The sequence below is a fragment of the Sciurus carolinensis genome, chromosome 6 (genome assembly GCF_902686445.1).
Source record: "Sciurus carolinensis chromosome 6, mSciCar1.2, whole genome shotgun sequence".
In the NCBI taxonomy this organism is placed as follows: domain Eukaryota; kingdom Metazoa; phylum Chordata; class Mammalia; order Rodentia; family Sciuridae; genus Sciurus; species Sciurus carolinensis.
The window spans coordinates 81565569-81591478 of record NC_062218.1 but is presented as its reverse complement, the minus strand read 5'-3'; the positions used below and the strand labels follow the sequence as shown (position 1 = coordinate 81591478).

Below are 25910 nucleotides of genomic sequence, written 5' to 3'. Positions count from 1 at the left end.
CAGGTCAAAATAAAATATGATAGACACCCATCCTGTGAGACCCAAGCTGTCTCATCTCACCAGAGTTTTCTTTTTTTTAAACAGTTAAGATTTGTTAGCCTGAACTCAATTTTAACAACTTCTGAAACTCATGTGTTAAGTTACAGGCCATAATAGGATACAGCTGCCTAAGGGTGAGTTTCTAAGTTACGATCTTTCTGTTTAAATGATACGGTTTTACTGATTATGTGCTACAGATTGATTTAAGAAATGTAAGACAACTTTAGAAGCCCTTCATAAAAGAATCTTCTTTATTTAATACATTTCATATTGAAGTTTTAACCCCAAAGGCTCTGTATTTCTTTTCCTCCATGTTCAAATGCCCATTAAAGTTTAGTCTATAGAAGTAGTTAAAATAATCATATTTTAAAAGAAAGAAAAAAAGAGTCTTAATGGAAGTTTATTCTTAACAAAACAGCCAATTATTACCCTGTCTCTGGTTTTCTAGATTTTCTCTCTGGTGTCCACAAAATGTTGTTTGACTTATGGTTTTGCCTTTTTTTCCTGGTATGATGATAATCAGTTGATCCCTATTTTGAGCTCATCTTGTTAAGCAGCTGTGGAACCCATCATTTAGTCACCACTCCACTGGCACTCATGGCCCGTCCTATTTAGTTTACATGTCTCTCATGTGGCCCTGCACAGCCTATTATCACTTCACTGGGGTGTTTTTGTCCACACCTAAGTTGTAAGTCCCAGGGAAGAGCTGGATTTTGTACTTTTTTGAAACCCCAAATTGCCTCCCACAGAGACAGGCATCTGAACAGGTGCAAAACAGATGGTTTTTGATTTCTGATTGGTTGATCTTTCTTCCTCACGATAAGGGGAGAAGATTTTTGCCATTGGCAGGTGCTCTCCTTTGTGATGAAAGGACCCTTCTAATCCATTCATCCACTGCACAGTTATCGCAGGCTAACCCCTTGCAGGAATAAGTTGACAGTCAAATAGATAGGAGCAAGCTTGGAGCACAAAGGGGCCATACAGGTAAACACAGTCACACCAGGCAACTCAGCCAGAGATGCATCCACCTGGACTTAGAGCGACTCATCATTATCCCATTCCCCACAGTGTATAGAGGCTTAACTTACCCATCCTTATATCCATCCTCAGTATGTACCACCAACTGTGGGTCTCCAAGGGCCATGCCCATGCTGTTCAGGACCAAATCCTATCTGTGCCTTGTATATACACACTGGTTAGATGACTGTGTCAGGTATTGAGAAGTATTCTTAAAATGACTATTTACAGGCAAGGAAGATATATAATACACTTAAAGTCCCATTTGTAAAGACTTGACTATTTTAAACAAAGTAGAACTGATAATCAAGCAACCTGTGTAACAGAAACTTATTTGGTAATCTAAAATCAAAGGTCCTACAAAGTCTCTTTTAAATACAACACAGTGTCAATGCCTGATGGAATATGGGAAAGATACATACTTCCTGATTGGTTAAATAGGTTACAGCAGGTTTTTATTTTAGGCATCTTTTGAGATTGGATGACATCATCTGACCCATGGTGCACATATAAAGCACACATGTGAATTCGGGCATGCTACTTATACTGTTTATATGTTGTATACTTATGACTTTTTACTTTGTCTTTGTGATTTTCTCCTGCTCCTTCATAGTCTTTATTCTCACCCCCTGTGCTTGCAAATACACAGAAAGTAAGTGGTATTTAAATATGCCCCCAAAAGATTTATAGTTCAGCAGTTTTCAGTTCTAAAGGTGAAAATTAAACCAATGTTCCTTTTGAATATTTCATAGAATCTCCTGAGAAGTTGACTTTGTAAAACAACCCCAAAAGATCATAATTCCCTCAGGAAAATATTTGGGGCAGTGGGTGGAGGTGAAAGGAGAAAAGAAAAAGCAAACAAAAGAAGAAACTGCCAGCTTCCCAGCTGAAGGAGCTGACTCTGGGGAGTACAACCAAAGAAGAACCCCTCTGCTGGGAACAAAGCAGGACTCCAAGCTGCCTATGTCCCACTCTGCCACTGTGGCCGCATTTGAGTGTCTACACAAAATAAAAAGGGACCCAGACACAGAGCCTGCATCTCCAACACTCTATTTGCCTGGTCAATGAAAGGACTGAGGATGATTACATGGATAGACAGTGTCCTGGGGTTCACTCAAGCCCAGCACAAGACCCAAGCACACCCCATTTTTTTTTCAGCCCATTTGCATAAATGACAAAACAGCATCACATTTTGAGTTTGTCCCTTAAATTATTGGGGGGGACTCTTTCTATCTTTCCTTAACAAAATTAGGATATGACATTGGGAAGAACAAGTTGTACAGGATTGAATTGCTAGAATAGAAACTACCAATTAAGTCTGTTTTAAAATATCACCTACTAAGGGTGATTTAATTGAAGGTTGTATTAAAATATTATATAACACAAATCCATCTGTTTAGAGGTAGAGAATCAATTTGAAAATAGGTTAATCATCTTGAAAGCCTCTTAATGATTTATCCTTAAATGACAGTCTTTCTAATTTTTCTTCAATTGTTTTTGGCAAGGGAAATTTTACCCAGTTAAATTTTTTCCTCATGTAGGGCTTAAAGAAATTGATCCTTTTTTTCTGATAAATTTATAGCAGATTTTAAGATCTTTTTTTGCAGACAAATGACTACCTTCTATGCAGAAGTTATATCAGGTAATTAAACTGGGCGATGAAATATATTGTTTCTGCTTTCCTGAGGCATATGCAGTCATTAAACATTAATTTAAGTTAAAAATTAACTCTTTTCTGTAGGTTTTGCTAAGAGAAGATCTGTTGCCTTTAGCATTCATTAGAAAGTCAACAATTGGGATAAAAATTCATGCTTCCAGATGCGGAGACATGTAGCATTGGACACATTTATATGCTGTTATGGAACTTTGAATTCACCAGTGAGTGTTATCAAAAAATCTTTCTCTTTTCAATCTCTGAACTCTTCACATATCATGGAATAAATAGCAGGATGTATTCAGCTAGAGACTTTTCAGACTTGTAGACTATTTTTAGAATATTTAATCATACGGTTTCCAATTGAGGAACAATTAGTTTCAAAGCTGCAATAAGCAAACATATAATCATACCTTTTCTTTATTTTTTTCTGTCACCTTCTGTAATCATAAATAATAGCTAACTCTCTAGTACCATGTGTAAAACCTATTGTCACCATTTTCCACACCAACTCTATGACATAGGTACTGCATTTCACAGCTGAGGAACTGCTTCTCACGAAGCAGTTAAGTATCTTGTGGTGGTTCAGACAGGATTCAAACCCAGGCATTCTGACTCTAGAGAGCAGACTTTTAACTACTCAGTTAACGGCCTTCCTGTTGATAAAAGATGGAGAGACAAGATGCAGTACACATTTTATTATGTATGAAGTAGTGCCTATATTTTAGCATTCTTCTATAACATATTCTGAAATCCACTGGGTATTTAAATTCTCTACATCTCACACTTTCCATATGGAAACATAGATCGTGGGTCTCTATGGTATCTCCATTATGTCCAATCTGTGAAAATGAAAATACAATAATGTGTATATATGACAAGTTGTGAATTTTTAGGATAGGGGCTGTCTGGGTGTCCAGTTATTGATGTCCTTTTCTGAAGGTGCTTCAGGCTCCTTCTGGTATGTGGAAGGAGCATCTTTTTTTCCCCAGTGCTGGGGATTGAATCCAGGGTTTCACACATACTATGCAAGTGCTCTGCACCACCAAGCTACATTCCCCAGCCCAGGAGCACTCTTTTGCTTGTTTCATCTCCTACCCACTTCTCATGTCTTTTTCCACACAGACACCTCTTAGAGTAATGTTCTGCCCTGAGCTTCCCAGATGCACAAGAGCAACCGCACATTCTGAGAGTCTGGGCCCTTCCTTGTGACTCCACAGTTCCATGGACGGGCAGCATAGTACTTCAGGCAAGGGCAAAGGGCAATGGATTCTGTGTTCCCGCTTTTATCTCCACCCAGGTAAAGCTGGGGCATCAAGACAACAGAATCAATTCCAAGTATTAAAAAAAGCTAAGTCCCTTTACCCTGTCACTTATCAAATCATACTCTTTTCCTAATAGCATCCTTTCTTATTGCTTCTATAGGAGAGTGAAAAATGACTTCTTACTGCTGTTTCCGGTTTCTTAGCTGGATTACAGGCTCAATTGCCACATAACAGATCAAAAGAGAAAAATCCATATTTAAGTACATGTGTATGCAAGGGGTTCCCACAAAATATGAGAGTCAAAGGAGGGTCAGATAATTGAAGCTTATATAGTATCCTGAGTTATGGAAAGGAGTAGGGGCTTGGGGCTTCTGGAAGATGGTGGAGACACACATTATGAGAGAGTGAGGGAGGAAGTGTATAGTAAATAAAGGTTGTTTTAGGCAGATAAAAATTACAATCATAAAATTTTTTTCTAAGAGCATCCCTCAAAATAAAAGGTGAGAGTCTGGATGGATCTTTTGTGTGTGTGTGTATGTGTGGTGCTGGGGATTGAACTCAGTGCCTTGCAAGGCAAGCACTCTACCAACTGAGCTATATCCCCAGCCCTGGATGGATATTATGTCAAGCTTCAGTCTCCTCTTCTGTAAAGGACTTTGATTCATAAGATTCCCGGTTAGGGGAATCATGACTATTGAGTTCCTTTTGTAGGATCCATCTTTAGGCAGATTAAGAGCAGCTCAGAAAAAACCTCTGCTTGCATCCATCGGTCCCCAAGTATCTTAGGCTGAAAGTAACCAGCATACCAAAGTGTCATATTTGGGGTGGCATCTTCTGAATTTCTCACTCCCTAAACAATTCTTCAGTGGAGGCATACTCACCCATCTTATTCTTGTGTTTGATGCCACCCTCACTCTTTTGAAAGCACAAATCCTCTTCCTTCCTCCCTGTCTGCACCTCATTCCTCTTGGAAGAGTGCAGCTTAGACTCCCCTCCTGTGCAGACTTTTTCTGACACTTCCTTCACACATTCATCTACTCTCCCCCTTGTATTTACATAATTACGGTGCTACAACTTTTTAAGCTTTAAATATTATTTAAACATCATCTCTGTTCCATAGTTTAGCACTCAATATTTTGTTCACTAATTACATGATGAATGTATTGTTTCTCCAGTCAGATTGTAAAGCTCTGTGGGGATCTCCGTGCAGAGACCTGAACTTCTTTATTATTTCATATTATCAAGGTCAGGATTGATGCATTGAGTATGCCAATGTCACATTGTTGGTTAATTATGGGGTTCTGTTCCACTGATCCCAGAAACTATTTTTAACACCTTTTCAGCAGAGCACTCCAGGCAGTCGACACAAATTTATTGGAGTTGGCAGCCAAAACTAATGGAGCTACCATCCCCATTCAGAGTTTTCCTAAGCCACATTTATTGTAAACGTACAAACCAAAGTGAGCAAGTGGCCAGCAATCTTATGTCTACTCTGACCCGGCTGCATCTTTCTGTATGAACTCTGCCACATCTAGCTGGGACATGGCCACCATTACACCCATGCTATGTGACCACGGTGGAGATTCATTGAGAAGGAAATACTGACCTCTCCATGAATCACAGTGAATTTCACTCACCTTCTACACACTCCTTGCACTTCAGCTGCTCAGACCATGTAGAGTCTTCTTAGACTACAACTGAACTCCATAACTACTTCTAGGTGAATAGCCCTATGCTGGATACCAAGAAGGCTATAGAAAAGAACGAATCTCTGCCCTCTAGAATCCCATAGTCTGCTGTGAGTTAAGTAACAGAAAACTGTACTATTAGATGAATTGTTACCACAAGGTGTTTCATTCCTCCGGCCAGAAGGAAGTTCAGCCAAGTCTTACCTGATAAATTTAGCCAGGATCACCATATCCATTTTATTATCATGGTTTACAGGTGATTAAGTGCTAAGACTCAGGGCCACTAATGGAATAGAGCTCAGAAGAGGGGATGCATGTGGGCTGGAATCAGAGAGCATAGCATGATGGAGGAGGTGGTGTTTCCTCTGAAGTGGGAGGAGAGGGAGGGGCAGAAATAACACTCACAATAGTAGGAGGGAGCACTTGAACTAAGACAGAGATGAAGATTTAAAAATAAAATTTAAAAAGAGAAAAAATGATAGAGATGAAAAATAATCACCCTGTGTTCAAGGGCACACCGATGGAGTTCTGTCAAAGGTTAGATAGACAAGGTGTTCCACAGTGTCTTCACGGCTTAGCAGAGAAAGCCTCAGTGTTGAACTTGACTTGCTGGAGGATCCAATTACTACTCTGAAAACTCAATCACATTCATATTTCAAAACACACTGAAGAAGAAAATAGTCATGCTAATATGTGTAAACTACATAATACACTGTCTTGTTGATAAACAAAATAGTCAAAACTGCTGAAGGGGTCTATTACTCCATCAAAAAAGCAGCTCAGGAGGAAGAATCGAAAAATTTCATATGCAATGTCAACACAGAAGTAAATTGCTTTCCGTATTCTCAGATATTAAAAGATGATAGAAATCACAAAACCAAACTGGATATCATGCTATTGTTCTAAGATTTCCCCGATTCTCTTCTTCTCCTTCCTCCCATACCCCCAGCCTCAGCCATTTGATGCTCTATTTTTTTAATAGCAATTTTATCAGTTAGACATTGATTACCTTGAGCATAGCAAAACCAAAGATGAGTTGTGTTAAGCCCTGCACCAAAAGTGCTGCTTGACCTGTTCTGACTCCAGTGCCAGCCAAATTGTCTCTTTTCTCCAGGTTTCCAGCTGAGAATCATGGCTACTCTCATGTTCAATGTACAGATTCACTAGACGACCAATTTATCTTAACCTGATAAATCTAGACCTTGATCTAGATAAAGGTCTAGATCTCCTTTCATGTCCAATTGAGAGAAAAGAGAAACTTCAAAGGATCTTTACTAATCTTTGTGATAAATAATACACTGCTAAAAATGATGTATTCTAGATTAGAACTTCCTTCCCTGAGGTAGTGCAGAGAGACCTTTTGCTCATGCAAAGTGGAATAGAGGAAATGAAAAAGACAGATGCTGCTATAAGCCCCTCAAATGCCATCGTGGTCATTTCTTCTTATTCCTCTTGAGACCACTCCTTCCTTTACATATTGAAAGAAAGAATTGGAATAGGAGGCTCAGGCACAGCCCACTAGGAACCATACAGTCAGTGGGTATTTACACCATTGCTAAGAGAGCAAAGTATTATTGAAGACTGATCCAGAAGATGTCTATTCACATGAACACAGACTGCTCATTTAGTAAAACAACTCAATGCTGGAATCATATCATCTCACTTATTTAAAAAGTACAAATATTAGCATGTGATTTACTTGACTTTGTCAAGAACAAAATGTCAGAAAAATGGTTCGCAGGAAAAGGTAAGTGAATTAATTCTTGTGGTGAACTCTTTATACCCACCATGCCAGCAGTCTCCACAAATGCAGCACATCTCCTGCCCCTCTGACGACATTCAAAAATTCAACTAATGCTTATTACGTTTCTATTACAATTCGAAGCATTGTGGAAAATGATGTCATTCTCTTCCAGAAAGTGCAGTCTCTAGTAGAGGTGGACAGGCATGAAAACAACTTATGTTTCATTGTATGAGGGAGTATCATGGGATGAAAAAAGAACATAGACTAGACACATAGACAAACTGGGTTAAAAATCCCGGACTTTGTAACTGGGTGATTGTACACTGAATTTTTATTTCTCACCTCTAAGTTGGGATGAAAATACCTATTTCAAGAGGGTGTTGAAGGATCAAGCAGCATCTGACCTGTAGTAGTTTCATGATAAGGAAGATGGGAGTAGTCTCTTCTTACAGTAGGACTTCTTTAAACGTCAATATGCATCCAACTGCCTGAGAAATCTTTTAAATGACGATCTAGTTCAGTAGGACTGAGGTGGAGGCTGAGTTCCTGCATTTCTAACATATGCCAAGTGATATTCATGATGTTTCCCAGGGACTCTGCACTTTCATTAGCAAATGATTGGAGATTATATTTTGTTTTTACTTTTGAGGAACTGATGCTGGAGGTGAGTCTTAAAAATGAATAGGTGCCACTCAAGAAGACAGAAGGCAGTAGAAATGAGGGCATTCCAGGAGGATGGAAGGAAATATGGGGCTTACCAGTGCTATAAGAAATATGGAAGTATGAGGAGACTGGAAGGGGCACTTGGAGAGAGGAGTTCAGGATGAAATACAGTAGCAAAGCAGAGGGTCTTTCATGCCTTGCCAAGAGCTATTTATTTCACAGGTAATGAAGGAAACACAAAAGGATTTTAAAATGTGAAGGATGTGATCAGCTATGAGACTTAAAAATATTGCCCTCAGAACACTGGGAGGATGGGTTAGCTGGGAGGATGACTGGCATCAGGAGCGTCCTGTGCTATACATGTGAGATGCAAGGAGTATGAGCCAATGGATAATGGCAGTGTGGACGAAGGCAGTGATGCCTGTGGGAGACATCAAGGATATGGCATTGATGAAACTCAGGCATTTATTAGATATGGAAAGAGGAAATAAAGTTTAAGATTCCTGCCAGCCTTCTGATTTAGGTTACTGTGTAGATGATAATATCACTTTCCAAGTAATTCAGAAGGAAAGAAAGTGATTCAGGAGGAAGAGTGTACAGAGAAGAAAATGAGTTAGGCTTGGGAATATGTTCAATTTGTGCAACATCCGATTGGAAGTATCTATTTAGAAAAGTTGGAGTTACAGGAGAACAGTTTGGGAGCTGTCATATATTGCAGTAGATGTTGTGGAGATAGGTTCCATCATTCAAGGAGAATAACAGAGAAAAGCAAGAGAAAACAAGACAGGATTCTATTGGAAACCAACACGAGGAATTAGCAGAGGGAGAGATAACGACAAAAGCAACTGGGAGAAATTATTAGAAAAAAAGACTCATAATCAAGGAGAAATATTATCAGAAAAGCAGAAAATACCAGGGAGATTTCTATAATTTCTAGAAGAAATTGATAGCTAAATCAAATGCAGCTGAGGTCAAATAAATGAGGACTAAAAACTAGGAATTGGTGATATTCATCAAGGTATTTTCAGTGAAACAATGTAGAGGGAAGTCAGATTGTGGTGGGTTAAAAATGAATGTAAGATAAGGAAGCAGACAATATAAAATATTCTTTCCAGCAGTTTGGCTATATTAGGAAAAATTCATAAGCAGTAGCCAGAAATAGTTCCAAAGTTGAATGTTCCATTTAATTGATTGATTAATTCACTTATTCATTCCTTCATTGCCCCAAGCATATTATGGCTTCTGGGAAGCAGTAAGTAAAGAGGAAGCATTGAAAAATAGGTCAAAAGAAAGACTAAGAGAACAATGCCCAGGAGAAGCAGCACAATTCATTTGAGACTGCAGGAAATAAGGTGGAGCTGGGCATTTTTGCAAATAGTCACAAGATATAGGGGTGGATATTGCACATTTGGTAGCTCAAGTTTATTCTGTAACATGGGAATCAGGATAATTAACTGGGTGCACCTACAGACTAAACTATGTAATGACGCTTAACTTCAATCTTGGGTGGTTTTCTTCACATGTGACCCTCTGTTCACATTTTCTTTGAAACTGCCCATAAACCTTGCTGATGCCACCTCACAAAAATAAAGGAGCACGTGTTTCATAAATATAGCATCCTCTGGTATACCAATCTTTGAAATTCCAAACAGCAAGCTGGCCTTCTTTCCTCTGCACTCCATTCATCTGGTTTTCCAGTTGTCAAGAGGAGATAGAGATAGAAAGATGGATGGTGTGTGTGCATGTACATATGTTGCACTCTATAGGGGTGATGACATCTGTAGGACCATCAAAGAAATGTTCCGAGGTTGTAGGATGAAAATTTTGAAAACTGCTGCTTTTATTCTTACTTATTGCATACCTTAAAACTCTTTAATCCAAATAGTTTTGTATGCCAGAATTCTTGTGTTCATTTTTCCTAGATAATCATGAATCCTGAATCCTCAACTTTCTACTCCAGATCTCAACTAAATCTCATTCTGCAGTGTATTAACTAAAACAGAAACTAATAGCCCTTGCTGAGTAGCAGAACAACAGGCCACTCCAGTAGTTTTAGGCTTCAATCTTCTGGACATCTCTGCTGAGTTCTGAAAGTCAGCTGCAAGTACAGGCACAAGCCAGTTGGCTCATAAATCCTTGTTTTCTTAGAAATGGAAAGAAGAGGAGGAGAGGAGGATAGGGAGCAAAAATATAGTTTAGAATATAAACATTATTATTCTATTTTGAGTTATATCTACTTGCAGAAAATACTATTTCAATTTTTTAAATGAATTTAAAAGCTCTGTAATGAACAATTCTTAGCTTGACCCCCTTCAATATATATTTTATTAATTCAATTTCCCCACTGACAGTCTTACATTTTCTCAATTTATTTCCCCAAACACTTCTTAATTATTGAACACTGAAGTTTTTTTGTTTTGTTTTTTTGTTTTTTTGTTTTTGTATATACCTAGTCATCCAATTCCTTAGAGGTCTTCAGAACTTGCTTGAATTATGTACCATGAGGCTTATCAGTGATATAGGGAGGAGCTGCAGGGGGGGGCCTGTACTCTAGTTAACAGCTTAGATAGAAAGTGGTCGCGCAATGTTTTTCCTCTGGATCAAAGTTTGTGACACTTGTGGCTCCCAGGAAAGTATCAATGTACAGCCTTTTGAAGCACATCTAGCAGTGTGTTTAGAATAATAGCAAAGGTCGGGCTGGGGTTGTGGCTCAGTGGTGGAGCACTTGCCTAGAATGTGTGAGGCACTGGGTTCAATTCTCAGCATCACGTATGAATAAAAATAAAGGTCCATCAACAACTACATATATATATAAATATTTTTTTAAAAAAGAATAATAGCAAAGGGCATAGACATCATGTTAGTAAAAAATATTTGACAGAATAAAAACCATTTAATCTAGAACCTCAGGAAATGTGACACTTGTCTGTGTTAGTATATGTTCATATGCAAGTAAGAAATGCCAGTTCAAAATGACTCAGAGGAAAAAGTAAATAAGTTGTTTAGGTAACTCAAGCAAGGATCCTAGATCTGTGCAAACATAGAACAATGGGCTCACACTATGTCATCAGAACTTCATCTTTCTTTCTCCATCTCTTGGCTGACTCTCAAGCCAGCTTTCCTTTTTGTTCCGGCAGTGCCACACTTAATTACTAAACCTATTGCAACCCCAGAAAAAAGAGAATTCCCAGCAAAAGTCCTGGACTCATTGTCTGTAAATGATTTGGCTTTGGTCAAATCCCCAGATCCACCCCTGGAAAGTATGTGATTCTTCAAGGAAAACCTTTGTTCTTTTCACACAAGAAGGCAAGCAAATGCGCACAGCAAGTATCTTACATTGCCTTCATATATGTCGCAGTTTCTCATGTGTGTTAGGAGATAAACAAACATGAGAAGCCCAGAGGTGAGAAGCAGACCCCTGCATAAAACTTACAGGAAAGCAGATTTCAGCTTACCTTGGCACAGAACCATTAACAGTTGAAACACGCAACTTCAGATATGTCAGGTACCAGGTCCTTCCACATGTTCAGGTACAGGCCAGATGGGCAACTGTCAGGAGTACTGGTTAGGAATTCCTGCATTAGGCAGAGTTTTGCCTACATGACCCATAAGGTCACTTTCGACTCTACAATTCTATTATCCTTGTTAATTTCTACAATTCAATTTGGAGTACAGGATAAACAAACCAACCTAATTTGATCTGGAACTTCTGCAGGCTATCATGGGTCATTTAATCTAAAACACATGGCCCAGCCATTACCATGTTTTCTGAAGTCATCTAACAGACCTTATCCTTAACAAGGTCTCCATGTTATTAGTTTCACTCATGGCCTTTCCCAGCCCCCTGCTTATTCCATAGTTGCCTTTCATTCTCCTTTAGATTGGGGTGGAGAGAGCATACGAGAGTTTCCTTTTTTCTGAATTTTTCCTCTTAAATTTTAGAAATGGTAAATCCAAATTAAAATTACATTGATTTCATCTTTACTTCGCAACTGGGCTTTCACTTTGCAGGGTTAAGAGTTGACGAGAGGGGCTGGGGTTGTGGTTCAGTGGTAGAGTGCTTGCCCAGCATGTGTGAGGCACTGGGTTTGATTCTTAGCACCACATATAAATATATTAATAAAATAAAGGTCTACCAACATCTAAAAAATAAGGAAAAAAAAAGAGTTGATGAGAAGTGGGAAATAAGGCCACAGATAAGCATAACTCTGGAAAAGTCTATTAAGGAAAATTTTCAAAGACGGAAGAGTGACTTTTATAAATTTAATGTTAAAAAGTAATTTATAAATGATGCAACATCATCGGAATTAGGACAATTATGAAAACTTCTTATCTTGCTCATTAAATATATTCGTATGTTAAAATGATGTATTTTATTTATCTGAATACATTTAAATAAAATATATTCTTTCACAGCTGAAAGCAGCCCCTACCCTACACATACTGATTAAACTGGAACTGCCAGGATACAGAATTAAGCTTCAAATAAACTTTTGTTTTAGCCAGGGTATGTCCATCCTTGATAACAGATGCTGTTTCTCATCTTTTTCAGTGAACGTTGTGTCAATGTTACAAGAGTTTTGGGAAAGCAAGCAGCAGCAACGGGCTGCATTCCCGAGCGAAGGTGTGGTGGTCTATGAGTCTCTGCCATCCTCCGGGCCTCCCTTTGTGAGTTACGTGACACTCCCAGGGGGGAGCTGTTTTGGCAACTTTCAGGTGAGAAGCAATTACCAATTCTTCAGTGAACGTTAATTGTGTTAAACTAGAACAAATCCTTTTGTAAAATAGTAAGGTTATATGAATTGGATATAGTGAACAAATTTGTGCCATATCCTATCATATATCCTGGAAAATTGGTCAAATGTTCCAATTTTTAAAATATTTTAAATTTAGTTTTATGTGAGAATATACCCTGATATTTCTTTATGGAACATAAATTCTACAGTATAGCATTTTATTTGCCAGATAACTGCTGCCCTTTCCTACAAAAACTTCTGGAATAAAACTTAAAGAACTAAGATATAGTGGGAAAGCCTTTCCATCAGGGCTTCCCATCAGTAGAAAGTCTCCACTTTTATGAATGCAATCAATTTAATCAATCTACAGCACACCAAAGCAGGAACCAATAGCAAAGGGGTGAGAGTCACAGGGCTGCTATCAAGCATCAGTACTAAGCCCAAGTTCTGCCGCTATCTACCTGCATACCCTTAGGAAACTTATTTGAGTTCTCCATTTCCCAACTTTAAGATGGGGAGCAGTATCCACAGGATTGGTTGGAAGTCTTATGAAATATACATGTAGTGTGTTCAGCATGATATCTGGTACATCATAGGTATCCAGAGAATTGTTCTTTTAACAAAGACCCTTCCAGTTGGGTGAGTTTTTATGTCTGTGTCTATAATGATAGATTTCTAGTTGTATACTTGTTCACACAAAAACATTTGCCTACATTATCTCAACCTTGGGTTACACAGTGTGTATAATAATTACTAATTTAATAACAGGAAGTATCAAGCAGTGGGCTGAGGCTATTGTCCATACGCTGAAGAAATCAATGTTTAAAAAGTTACAACAATTACAGAGTTATACTTAAGAGTCAGTGAGGACTCAAGTAATAGATACATTTTTAATACAATAATCTCTCAATTTTTAGTAACTGGCAAAGATACTTTATTTATAGTTCATGGACATTGTGAAATTCATAAGCAACCAAGTATCTCTCTTAGATTTGACAGCTAAGAAGTCCAGAGGCAAATTTTCATTGTGTACCTTTGTAGTGTAAGTCTACAGAACTTAATGTTATATTAATTTTGAGACTAATGTCAATTTTTAAGACTAACATCATACCTAGTATTATTCATGTTTCTACCTTTACTCTCTCTTTGAATTTAATGCCTCATTATTTCATGTTATCCTGTTAAATGACAGCTAGGCATTCTTATTCTTATTGAAAATCGAGGGACCATCACACCCTGCAAAGGAGCACAGGTTTTTTTCTATATAAAATCAACCCCTGAAGATGAACAACATATTCAAACATGTTTCAGAAAGATTATTCTGGCAGTAGTATGAAAATGCTTCAGATCTAACTAGGCGTGGTGGTACACGCCTATAATCCCAGCTACTCAGAAGACTGAGGAAGAAAGATCACAAGTTCAAAACTGGCCAGGGCAACTTAGGGAGACCCTTCTAAAAAACAAGAACTGGGTATGCAGCTCAGTGGTAGAGGGTTTGATTAGCCGTGTGAAGCCCTAGGTTTAATCCCAAATACTGGGGGGAAAATGCTTTAGAGCTAAATGAAGTTAAAGACTGAGAGACCAACAGGAAGTGAGTGATGAGTCCCCATGGAGGTGAGCTGCGTACAGTGTGGTTAGAAGGTAAGGGCAAAGGGACTTCAGTAGGCCAGATGTTAGGGTGACACCTCAGCTTTGGCTTTAATGGCTAGACAAAAACCACAGGTTTATGGAACATGAAGAGAGTCCCTGTGACATATCTGGAGGCCCCCAGGGAAAGAACTGCAAACAGCCAAAAGCTCCAGAGAGATGACTTGTGTTTCTGCATTCCTGTGTAACCTGAAGCCACCATTGTCACGGGTAGTGATGAGCGTAAAGTCCTTGATAACCTTCAGAAGAGTGATTTCAGTAGAGGAATGGGACACTAGTAAGACTACAGAAGGTTGGTGGGTTAAACAGGGACTTAGGATAGAGGCTGTAGACTTCAATAAGAATTTGGAGGGCCCCCTCCTACTCTTGTGGTTAACTTTGCTTGGGAAAATAGAACTACCTTGCATTCTGTCCAGTGGGGAGCTGGAGAGAAAGCATGCTCTCATTGTCACCAGCAACTTCTGGACATCTAATCTTAATTAAAACTGGAAAGAGCAACTAAGATGGAGATCAATATTCAGACAGTCATCAAATAGCCCACAGAATCAACACAATGAACTGCTCATAGAATATAAAATGCCAAGATGTCTCAAGATTGAATCAAGATGATGGACTTACCCTATACCTCAACCTCTTTTCTAGTCTACAATGCCTTGAAATGTTAAAGAAATGTTTAAAAATATATAAATTCACAATAGTGCTGGGCAACAAGAAAGGGTGGCCCTGGAAGAGCTGAACCTTGAGACAATTCTGGGAGATGAAAGTGGAATCAGATTATTAGGTGCAAAAATACTACAGTCTAAACACATTCAGGAGGAATGTACTGTGAAAGTAAAGAACTAGAGAAACTCTAGGAACAGATGAACAGAGAGCAGGAAGGTATTCTGGAATCATTTTAAAGCTAATTAAAGAACTGCTGTCAAAACCTCTGACCCATAGAACCAGTGAGTATTGCTGTCCCCTTCCCTGAGCAGGAGTCAACAGTGGATTTTGACCTCTGAGGAATGAAAGCAAATCACCTAATGAAAGCAGTTTGAATGTGTGAACAGAGCTTGACCAGGATAAAGGCAGGGGAAGAAGACGAAAAGCCACAACTGAAAAAAAGGTTCTCTGACTCATGTACCTACAGGTCCACAATTGAGCATTTTGAGAGATTAATTGCCAGTGAACATACCCTTCGGCTTATCCAAAGGGTTAGTCAGCCCTCCCACTGGGGATACTCCCTAAGAAACACACTCAACCCAGGGAAAGATCTTGCTGGCCACCTAAAGAAATAGGTGTCTTTGTCCACAAATGTCAGTGAACTAAAGATCACTAAACATCTGAGGAAAACCAAAAGCATAAGAGAAGAGGCCGAGGCAAGCAAACAAAAGCATAACCTAATTCAGGCAATACAGAACATAAAAGAATATGATGGTAGATATCTTGGGGAAATGTTGAAAGGGATTTGACCCCTAAAACAGCTATGAAAAAAATGAACAAGCAGAATACAAGAGAGTTAAATATACCATTGCTAAATTAGAATAATAGAAATAACAAATAAAAGAGGTGTGAAGAGTTGAGCAGACATAGTTGACAGTCAAATTAGTAACAGGTAACAAAGTTAAAAAATAATAATGTAGTAAGTCTTTAAGAACTTAGGGCAAAAAGAGCAGTGGAGGAAGACAGTACAGGAGACGTGAGGAAAGATCCTAACGGTGCACATTATTAAGAGCTCCAGAAAGAGGCACAGGAAATAGAGGGGAGGAGTAAATAACAGAAGCAATTTTCTTTGAGTTAAATAAAATCACCAGTTTCAGATTGAAGTGGCCCCGCGTATTTCCAACAGGATAATGACAAAAGAATCACACAGCTCTGTGACTAGGCAGGACTTAAAGACAGGTTCTGCTAAAAAGTGGCCAAGCAACATTTTCTGAGATTGCTTCTGTACATTATTCTGGTTTTTAAATCATATTAAATGTATAGGAACTGGTGGGGGAATTAGGAGAACTGATGGAAGGTGCAAGAATTGGGAAACCAGGTTAACAAAACCAAAATCTGTATCTCTGAAAAGACACAAAAAGAAAGGTACATCGTTGGCATTCTAATTAAGGAAAATATAAAAAGACATGTACCACACTAAATGTAAGAGAAGGGATGCAATCATAGCAATGTAATAGAAGAATATTACATGAATCATATTAAAAAAACATGTTAGGGCTGGGGTTGTGGCTCAGTGGTAGAGTGCTTGCTTAGCATGTGTGAGGCACTGAGTTCGATCCTCAGCACCACATAAAAATAAATAAATAAATAAAATAAAGGTATTGTGTCCATCTACACCTAAACGATATTTAAAATAAATTAATTAATTAAAAAATGTTAGTCAGTTTTCAGTTACTGTGACAGAATACCTGAGATAAACAACCTGTAAAGAGGAGAAGCTTATTTTGGCTCAGTTTTGGAGGTTTCTGTCTATGGTCACTTGGCCCTGTTGCCTTTGGGCCTGTGGTGAGACAATGCATCGTGGCAGGGAGCAGATGGTGGAGGATAACTGCTGAACTCATCATGGGCAGGAAGCAAAGAGAGAGAAAGAGAGGAAGGCACCAGGATCCCAATGTACCCTTCAAGCACATGCCCCCAGTAACCTACATCCTCCAACTAGTTCCCACCTCCTAAAGTTTCCACCACCACCCAGTCGTGTCACCATCTGGGAATCAAGTCTTTAACAAGCTTTGAGGGAACAATTGAGATCCCAATCATAACACTAACCATTCCCATACTCACACAGTGGCCTACTTATGAGTGCCATTGCTACCTTCTCTTCAGGTCTAAGCCCTGCCCCATTTCAGGACTCCAAACCATGTCATATTCTCCACAAATATTCTCTGAATCTCCCTTCTAGAAATCTCTGCCTTTGATTTCCCAAGGCCATTATTTCTCTTTCTGTTCTGATGTTTCATGTTTTCTATCTTATACTGACTTTACTATGCATGTTTTATCAGTGACATAAAATGTAAGTTCCTCAGGGATAGCATCTATAGTATGTCCCTCTGATTTCAATCGCTGTTTTTCATATATTAAATGCTAATATATTTTATTGAACAAATACAGAAATGAATGAATAACAAATCTGTAAAATAAATGAAATTAATGTCATTTTTTACATAATCAATAGTCAGCAAAGATAGTCCACTTAACTCTGCAATGTAGTGGACTAGGACAAAAAAGCCAGTGACACTGAAATCAACTGATATTATTTTGTTCATATCTGTAGTTAAAATATTGGAAGAGGATGAATTTTAAACCATTGATTACAAAGAACTTATAATTCTGGATTTAATTTAAGCATAACTTTCCCCCATTTGACTCTCATGACCACAAATGACCAACCTTGGCTGTGCTCACACTCAGGCACCAATACATTTGTTCTTATTTAATAAATGCACTCATTAAGGCCCTGGGTTCAATCCCCAGCACCACAAAAAATAACAATAATAAAATAAAATAAAAATAAATAAATGTACTCATTATAATCTATCTAGTATATAATGCATTTGGCAGATCATTGAGTAGATTGAGGGGATATGAATCTAAGAAATGCTAGTTCTCTTGTTCTTATTTTTGCTCTCCTGGGAATTATGAATTTCCAATTCATCTCATAAATTTTGGCCCCAAATGATAGGACTTCCCTTAGGAATTAGATCCAACATCCTCTCTGTGGTCTTTAAAAAATATAGAAAACAAAATGAAAATTTGAAATCTTTAGCTGGAGGGCCTCTGGGTGATCTCTCTGGTCATTTTAGGGTCTCCTTTTCCTTATGTTTAAATCATCATATTTTAAGGTTCTCAAGAGGATTGTTAACATCTTTGCTTTAAAAGATCCAGAATTTCCTGAATCAAATATGTTTTGAAAATGTATTTGGGTGGTTGGCTGCCAAACGTGGCCCCTTAACCCATTTGACTCTCCGAAACATAATTTGAGAAAGGAAAACTAGGAGGAAAAAAATAAAAGAAAATCTCTCTTAAAGCAACGTCCCCACAGTTTTCTTTGTCAGTTCAGAAACCTTCCTACATGCTATTTTCACCCTAGAACACTTCATTGTGCTTTTGCCAGCAGTTGGCCTAGGAGAGCCTGCGTGCTCATTCCTGCAATGCCTTTCACATAACCAAATGTCACCCCTGTGCATTGCAAATCACTTCACGTGGGATTATTAATGCCAAGACCATGTGCTGAAACATGGAGAAACCATTATGCCAGCAGTAGCCTCCTTACTGAGCCGTGGACGTCACCTCCAATGGTGCCAAGTAATTGAAAATACTTGAAGTGGAGTATGGGCCTGGATCGCACCACTAATCCCTCTGGTTTCAGGCACTTTCATGAAAACCATAAGAGATTATGCTCATTTATTCTTTAGAAAAGTGGTATTCAGGCTCAACTTTAGTTTTCTGATTAATCAAAGAAAGCAGTTCAGTCAAAGGCTCTGATGGACACAAACCGCTGTTTTTTATGCAAAGGACCTTCCCATTGAAGTAAATGGAAAGCTTGTGTCCACCAAGACTAATTAAAGAATTTTCTGTTGGTCTTGACACCACAACCCACAAAAGAGAAAGAGAAAAAAAAAAAAAAAAAAAAAAAAAAAACAAAGCAGCAACTGTAACCCTGTCTTTAGACAAGGCCTTCACAAACTACTACAAAAAGAGAAGTAAAAAGATGATTTTATTTTCGAATTTCTAAACAATAAATAATTGATTGATACAAAATATTTTTCCGGAAGTTATATTGAAATGCATTAGTTTTGTGTCTTTTGTAAAAGAAACCATTTTCTAAGATTGCAGACATTAAGTAGAAATTCATTCATTGTGAGTACAATTTCTTTATGCAATTTCTGTCTAGGCAGTTAATTCTTCCCTAGCCACATATCACGGCCATGCAAACTTGTATTTTCACCATAAACTTTCCATGTTTCACCATAAGAGGAACACAAGGGCCATCAGATCGTCTTCTGGCTCCTCTCTTGAGGAACTCAGAAGAAAAGTCACTCACTGCTTCAGCAGCTGCTTTTATTTCCAAATCCAAAAGAGAATTTGAACATTTTATTCCATTTTATATTTTGATTTCAAGGTTTGGGATTCAAGTTTTGTTTTCAAGCCAGTGACATGGTCTTCCACATAGAGTTTGCTAGAGTGACTTGGATTAATGAATTCCATTCTTATTTTGAGTAAAAGCAATAATTCCTTTGGGTTTAGTACTACAAAATGCAATTATTTATGTGCATGAATTATGATTAAATGAAAAATGTGCCCTTGGCTAAAACATTGATAGAATAGCTTGATTTATTTGAAGTGTGGGACACTTATTCACCAGGGTATCATATCTTTTTCACGTAAGTATTTTGTTGTTGTTAAAATTGCTTCACAGAAAATAAACAGGTGTTAAAAGCTGGGGTGTGGTTCTTAGGCTAGTCGTACAACACCAGGCACCACAAGAAGTTGACACGTTTAATATTTCCACAGGCAAACCGTCGATTTGTTGTGGGACATTTTTCTCATTTATAATAAATGGTTGGTCTTGTGTAGCAGGGCTGCTCCACAGGGACACTGAGAGCAGATGAGCTCCTTGCAAAAGTTTATCTCTAAAAGGCACTGAATTCATTTAATGGCCTTTGGTTATTTTGTCACTTTAGTTTTCAAACCAAAGTTATTGCCTGTGAAAACATCTAAAAGAACTACTTTCCCAAGGATGGTACTGCCTAAAAGAAAGATAGGAGTGCTTAAGATTGTTTTATTTTTGTTACTTAAGGCAAAAAACGCATACTTCACCTGTCTGATCAGATATAATAACAAATGTTTTATACCTTCATACATTGAGTGAATCTTCTTGAAGTCCAGGCAACTAAAGGTACATTTAAATCACGGAAAATTCATTTTATAAAATTAAGTTTTTTCCCAGGAGAGAGTGACTAAGAGAAAATTTGATCAATTTATATAATGGACTAAATGGAATTGTAATGCTGTCTTTGCTGATAATTTAATAAGGGCTGGCCTTAACATTCCACACTCCAAATAGTGGCTTCGTTCCTGCCATAAAATTGAGACTATTGTCCAGCAGCAGTGCTGTTTTAATGCTAAGTATTTCTACTTGAAGTCATCCGTGACCTCTTCTCTGTCTCTAGAGTTGAATACCTAGATTCAGATGCAGCATAACAACTTCTAAAGGCACACTTCCTGGTGGAAATCTCCATAGGAAAGGATTTTCTTCTATTACTAATGAGACACAAAGATAGGCCAGTTATAACCCCATCCCATTTAAAAGTCACTTCAGCTAATTATCAGACTTTAATGACTTGCCCATGAAATTGGAGGTGCATATTGTTTTAATGAAACCCTGTATTTATTCCCCAGCTTCCTTACCTAACTTTAATCTGTTTCCCTCATTAAGCAGAGTGGACAGAGATTCTTGACCTTCAAAGAGGACAGTAGAATGTAATGAAAGGAAAGTTTAGAAAAGACCCCATGATAGACTTCAGACTAACTCCACAGGAGTCTCCTAGACCCTGGTTTGTAACCTCTGGGATGACACTCACAGTCCCTCTCATCTGTCCTTGCTGAGTAGGGAGGAAAGTCTGACTCCATCTCCTTCTAGTTCCCTCCCATCCCTTTCATGTGATCCTTCTACATCAAAGTTACTATAAAAATAAACTGAAATCTTGAGTCCTGATCAATTCATCTTGTTTTCACCTTAATTTGAAAAAGAAAATAAATTAAAAAACAGAGGAAAAAGAAAGAAAAAGAAAGGTTTCAAGGAGCACAGTATCACGTGGGTTTGTAATAGTTACCAGGGACTTGGTCCAGGTATGTGTGTAGAATAGCATTTGTGGCAGAGGTAAATTAGGAGAATGCCAGGTGGTTTATATTATAAAATAACATTCTGACCTACCATGTGCCTGAAACGTTTCTTTCAGTTGACAGGAACTGGTGAGTTTTCTCTGAAAATTGGACTCCCAGACCAGTCCCCTCCCCCATACCTAGCAAAGACCCCCATTCCCAGCACACACAGAGCTCTAAATTGTTCCCAACATGTTTGCTGGCAGCATGACCTACAGAGAGACACAATATTAACTTGGGTGACTGAGTTTCAATGGTTACCCTTTTTCATATCCCCATCTGGAAGGGGGTAAAATGCTAAGACATTCATAATTAGATAAATTGGAACACATGCAAATGTTCATGCTTCGGCCAGGGCAGTCAAGGTCTTAAAGAGCTGAAAGCACTGGGGCCCGGCTGGTGGCATTCTTCCTTGCTGAAGCCTTGCTGTCAGGATGTAACCGAGGTGTTGGTGACACTGACCAGGGCTGGCAGGTCATACACACAAACTCTGCAAGTCAAGGAGACTGCAAGTTGCGAAAGCAAAATGTTCCCAACCACCTGAATGTTAGACATAACAGCCTACAGGATTTGGGCAAGAATTCTCACCTCTCACAGTCAGTTTATTAGGTTTGCCACCTGCACAGTCCCAGGTTGGGAGAACCTCTCAGGTACGGTGTACTATTGAATGAATGCTACCTAAATACCCCTGACCTGTCCTTAACCCCAGAGAAGATGGCATTATTAACTTTGGAGTTCCCATGTAGATACAATCTGCAGCATTTGCTATTACTTACCGTTATTCAAAAACTTTGCTTCTTACAGGTCACATTTCAACTCCTTGGCTACCATTGATAGGCAGTGAGTACAAGGGAACCTAACTTTGTTGTGTATATTTTGGATCTGAAGACCTTTCTTCCTGTCTTTAAAACACATGCATGAATAACTGTAGAAAGCACTGTATTTGTGGCATATGTTCAGTAAAATCTTGGGATATAGAAATGTCTATATCACACGTGTATCCTGCCTCATTTTTTTAAAAAACAGTCTGGGGAAAAATTGTTCAAATGAGGTTTGCCAGGAAAGTTGCTGTTCATAGTATACATTGTGTCAGCTTGGTTAGAAGGTGTTCCTATAAACAGGAACACACCTATAAATAGTTCTAAAGTATTTCATAAATAGCAATAAAACTCATTTCTTATGAGGCATTTCTATTTAAAATATATTCGCAACTCTCAAAATTTTATTTAAATGAATTTAAGAACTTCTGTGCATCCTAAAAATTATTTTATTTGAGGACAGTGTAACAATTAATCTTGCATGGGCAGGGTGTGGAGCTGCATGCCTGTAATCCTAGCAACTAGGAAGGCTGAGCGAGCCAGGAGGATCTCAAGTTCAAAACCAGCCTCAGCAACTTAGCAAAGCTCTAAACAATTTAGTGAGACACTGTCTCAAAATTTTTAAAAGGGCCCAGATGTGGCTCAGTGGCTAAGCGCCCAATCTCTTGAACAAAGTTGTCATCATCATCATCATCATCATCATCACCGTCATCTTGGATGGATCTTAACATTACATTGTGCAAATTATTATGGAATAAGTAAAGATGATGAGTGTAAAAGTAAAATTGAGAGATCACTTAGATAAGTCAGCAAATTTTAAAAGAAATATAATGAAGGATTTTTTTTTTTAACACGAATGCTGCTTTTTTTGACTCTTGGGTAGAGGCAAGTCCTCTAGTGAGAAATTAGCACTTTTCATTCTTAGCAAAGGTGAATTTACCATAAGACCAAGAAGTTTCCACAAAGGTCCCTTGAAGTCACAATGCCAGCTTTTTTCACTTGTAATTTCATATGGTTTTTCTTAAATAAGGTCCCTAAATTGATAAGCCTTGGGCCACACAAAACTGATTCTGTCCCTGCCAGTTAAATATGAGACAGTCAGGGAGAGCCTGGAGTGATGTTCCTCTAAAAATAGCCCTAGGTGCTTCGAAATCACCTGGAAATCTTATTAAAATGTCAATCTTCAAAGGGAGGACCTTGGTGGGTTTTGATGAGCTAAACTTCAAAATAAAACACAAAGCCAGAAAGAGCTGAGCTGGTGAGGTGGGTGGAATTTCTTACCCAATACAACTGAGAAGGTTTAATGTGAATGACTTTTACTTTTGAAGTTTCCAAACATTTCTTAAAATCGTTGAGCAACTCTAAGTGGTAGACTTTCCAAAGCTCTTGGCCACATAGTTCATCAAGAGGGTATATCCAATCAGAAGGAGACATTTCCTACAGGAAATAACATCTGTTCTCTTGTTTAGTCATACTGGTCTTTCTATTTCTATCTTCCTATAGTTCAGGAAAACATCAAATGGGGAATAGGAAAAAGGATATTAAGATAATCATCAACACATTCCCCTCCTTTGCCAGCACAATTTAGTGCCCCAGTGTCCTCCGTCCTCCTTGGCCTTTTGAGTCAAGCCAGGTTTGTCATGCAGGGATGGGAGAAAACACTTTGGAATCTAATGTCAAAATGACCCATGGAATGTCAAAGCTGGAGTCTTGTCTAGAGTACTCTATTGGTTTAGGGAATACTATGTGACCTTTGCCAAATTACATGTCTTCAAATTACATTTCCTCAACTGCAAAATCAGCCTCACAGCAATTGCTGTAATAATGAAATGTAATAATAAACATAAAGTGCTTAGCATAGTGCCAAGCACATAGTGTCAGCAATGAGGATTATTGTCATCGAGCTTTCCCTCAAGGGTATGCTAAGAGAATTTCTGATTACTGGCAGTCAGCAAAGCCTTTGTCATAGTTATCTATTGCTGCATAACAAATGGTCTCAAAAGTTATAAACATTAACTGTCTCACACAGTCCCTGAGGACTAGGAATTTGAAGGCAGCTTAGTTAGGTGGTTCTGGCTCAGGGTCTTGGGAGCTTGCAATTTGTCAGCTGGAGCTATACTCATCTGAAGGCTTGATTGGGACTGGAGGACCTGCTTCTAATCTCACACAGGTGTTACTGGCAGAAGGCTTTTATTCCCTGCCACATGTGCCTTTCTGCAGGGTTGCTCATAACAGCAAAGCTGACTTTTCCTAAAGCAGTGATCAAAGAGAGAAAGCAAGCAGGACCAAGATGGAAGCTCAGGGTCCTTTACAAAGTAACATCAGAAGAGATAGCCCATGACTTCTGCCATGTTTCATTTGTTTCAAGACCACCCCCAGTGCAGTAGTGCAGTGTAAGCAGGAATAAACTAGGATGTGAACCCCAGAAGGAGGGATCACCAGGGCATGTTGCAGGCAAGCTACTACTGCCTTTAAATAGCTTTTCTGAGCTACTTAAATTCTCTCTTGTTCTTTTTTCTTTAATTTTAGATTAGTCAGAAGACTTTGAAATTATTATAATGTTTTATAATCTACCAGCAAATGAAAGGCATCTGAGCATCAAGACAAATAATGTCTGAGTGAGGTCTACTGGCCTCTTGGAAAGCATGTGGTTCCACATTCCTTCTTAAGAAATTCACAGCTGACTTCAGTAAAATCTGCACTGTTAAATGGTCTAGCTCTGCATGTTCACAGAGTGTAAGGGAGAGGTGTTGTCTCTCTATACTAACAAGTAAGCTTGGCTAGTGGATAAGGCACAGTGTACTAATCTGTATTTATGATGGGGTACTGGCTTTAAAATAGCAATAATAAACTATACAACCTGGGAAGTCCAATTCTAGCAGGAAGTTGCATTGAAATAACATCATACTTCACTCACTCCCCAACTGATGCCTTTGATGACCAGTTTGGACACCAGTAAAACGTCCTGTCACTTGCCATATTTTATTTTCTTACAGTGTTTCCAACTATTTGATGGAAACTCTAACAGCACCTTTTCCAGGAGAATCCGGACACTCTGATTTAGACTCAGTAGATTTCTGTTTTACTGAATTTCTTTCTCAAGTACAGGTTTCTTATGGGTCTAAGGTTTCCCTTAAAAGAACCCTAAAGAAAAATAAGCAATGCTTACTGGCTTGGATTTATAGAAGTGACTGGTTAATGTTATAGACAGTTTGAAGAACTTGTCTTTCAGAAATGTAAAGAACAATAGGAAGAAAAGTCTCAAAATACTCAGAATTTATTTTGTTTTATGCACTTTTCAATTGGTACACTTTCTTTCCTGTTTTAAGGAAGAATTTTGTATACTGAAACAAGAAAATAAGTAAAGACAAGTGTCCGCCTTAACAACTTGATACTGGCTGAGTCTCCTTTCCCAAGCTTTCTGGGTAAAGGCTCTTTCTGTTCTCTCAGCCTGGCTGCACTTTGATCTTTGAAGCAGTGCCATTTGGTTGTAAATGTATGTGGTGCCTTTGATGTAGTACTTAACTGCTCTTATTTAAAATAGATAGCTTCTTTTATCTAAGTAGTGTTTACTAGGTCTCTCTCTTCATGAAAGATGGTTTAAATTGCTATTATTTAGATAGAAACTTGTCTCCTAAGAGTGCTCCAGTCTGAATCTAATTCTCTAAATTCTAAAACCCCAACAGCTCTAGTGTAGATTTTGTGAAACTAAATTGCTGTTAAAATGAGCTACTGCTACAGATGTCAGGTAATACTTGCAAAAACTTTGTTTGCT

At 38.4% G+C, this 25910-nt stretch overlaps 1 protein-coding gene across 1 annotated transcript in view; it reads left to right on the top strand.

The window, feature by feature from the left end:
- Lix1 (limb and CNS expressed 1) overlaps window positions 1-25910 on the top strand; it is a 47207-nt gene that overhangs the window by 5322 nt on the left and 15975 nt on the right. Inside the window, exon 2 of the mRNA XM_047556496.1 lies at window positions 12623-12786. Coding sequence (XP_047412452.1) covers window positions 12623-12786 — 164 coding nt within the window. The remainder of the gene's footprint in view (window positions 1-12622; window positions 12787-25910) is intronic.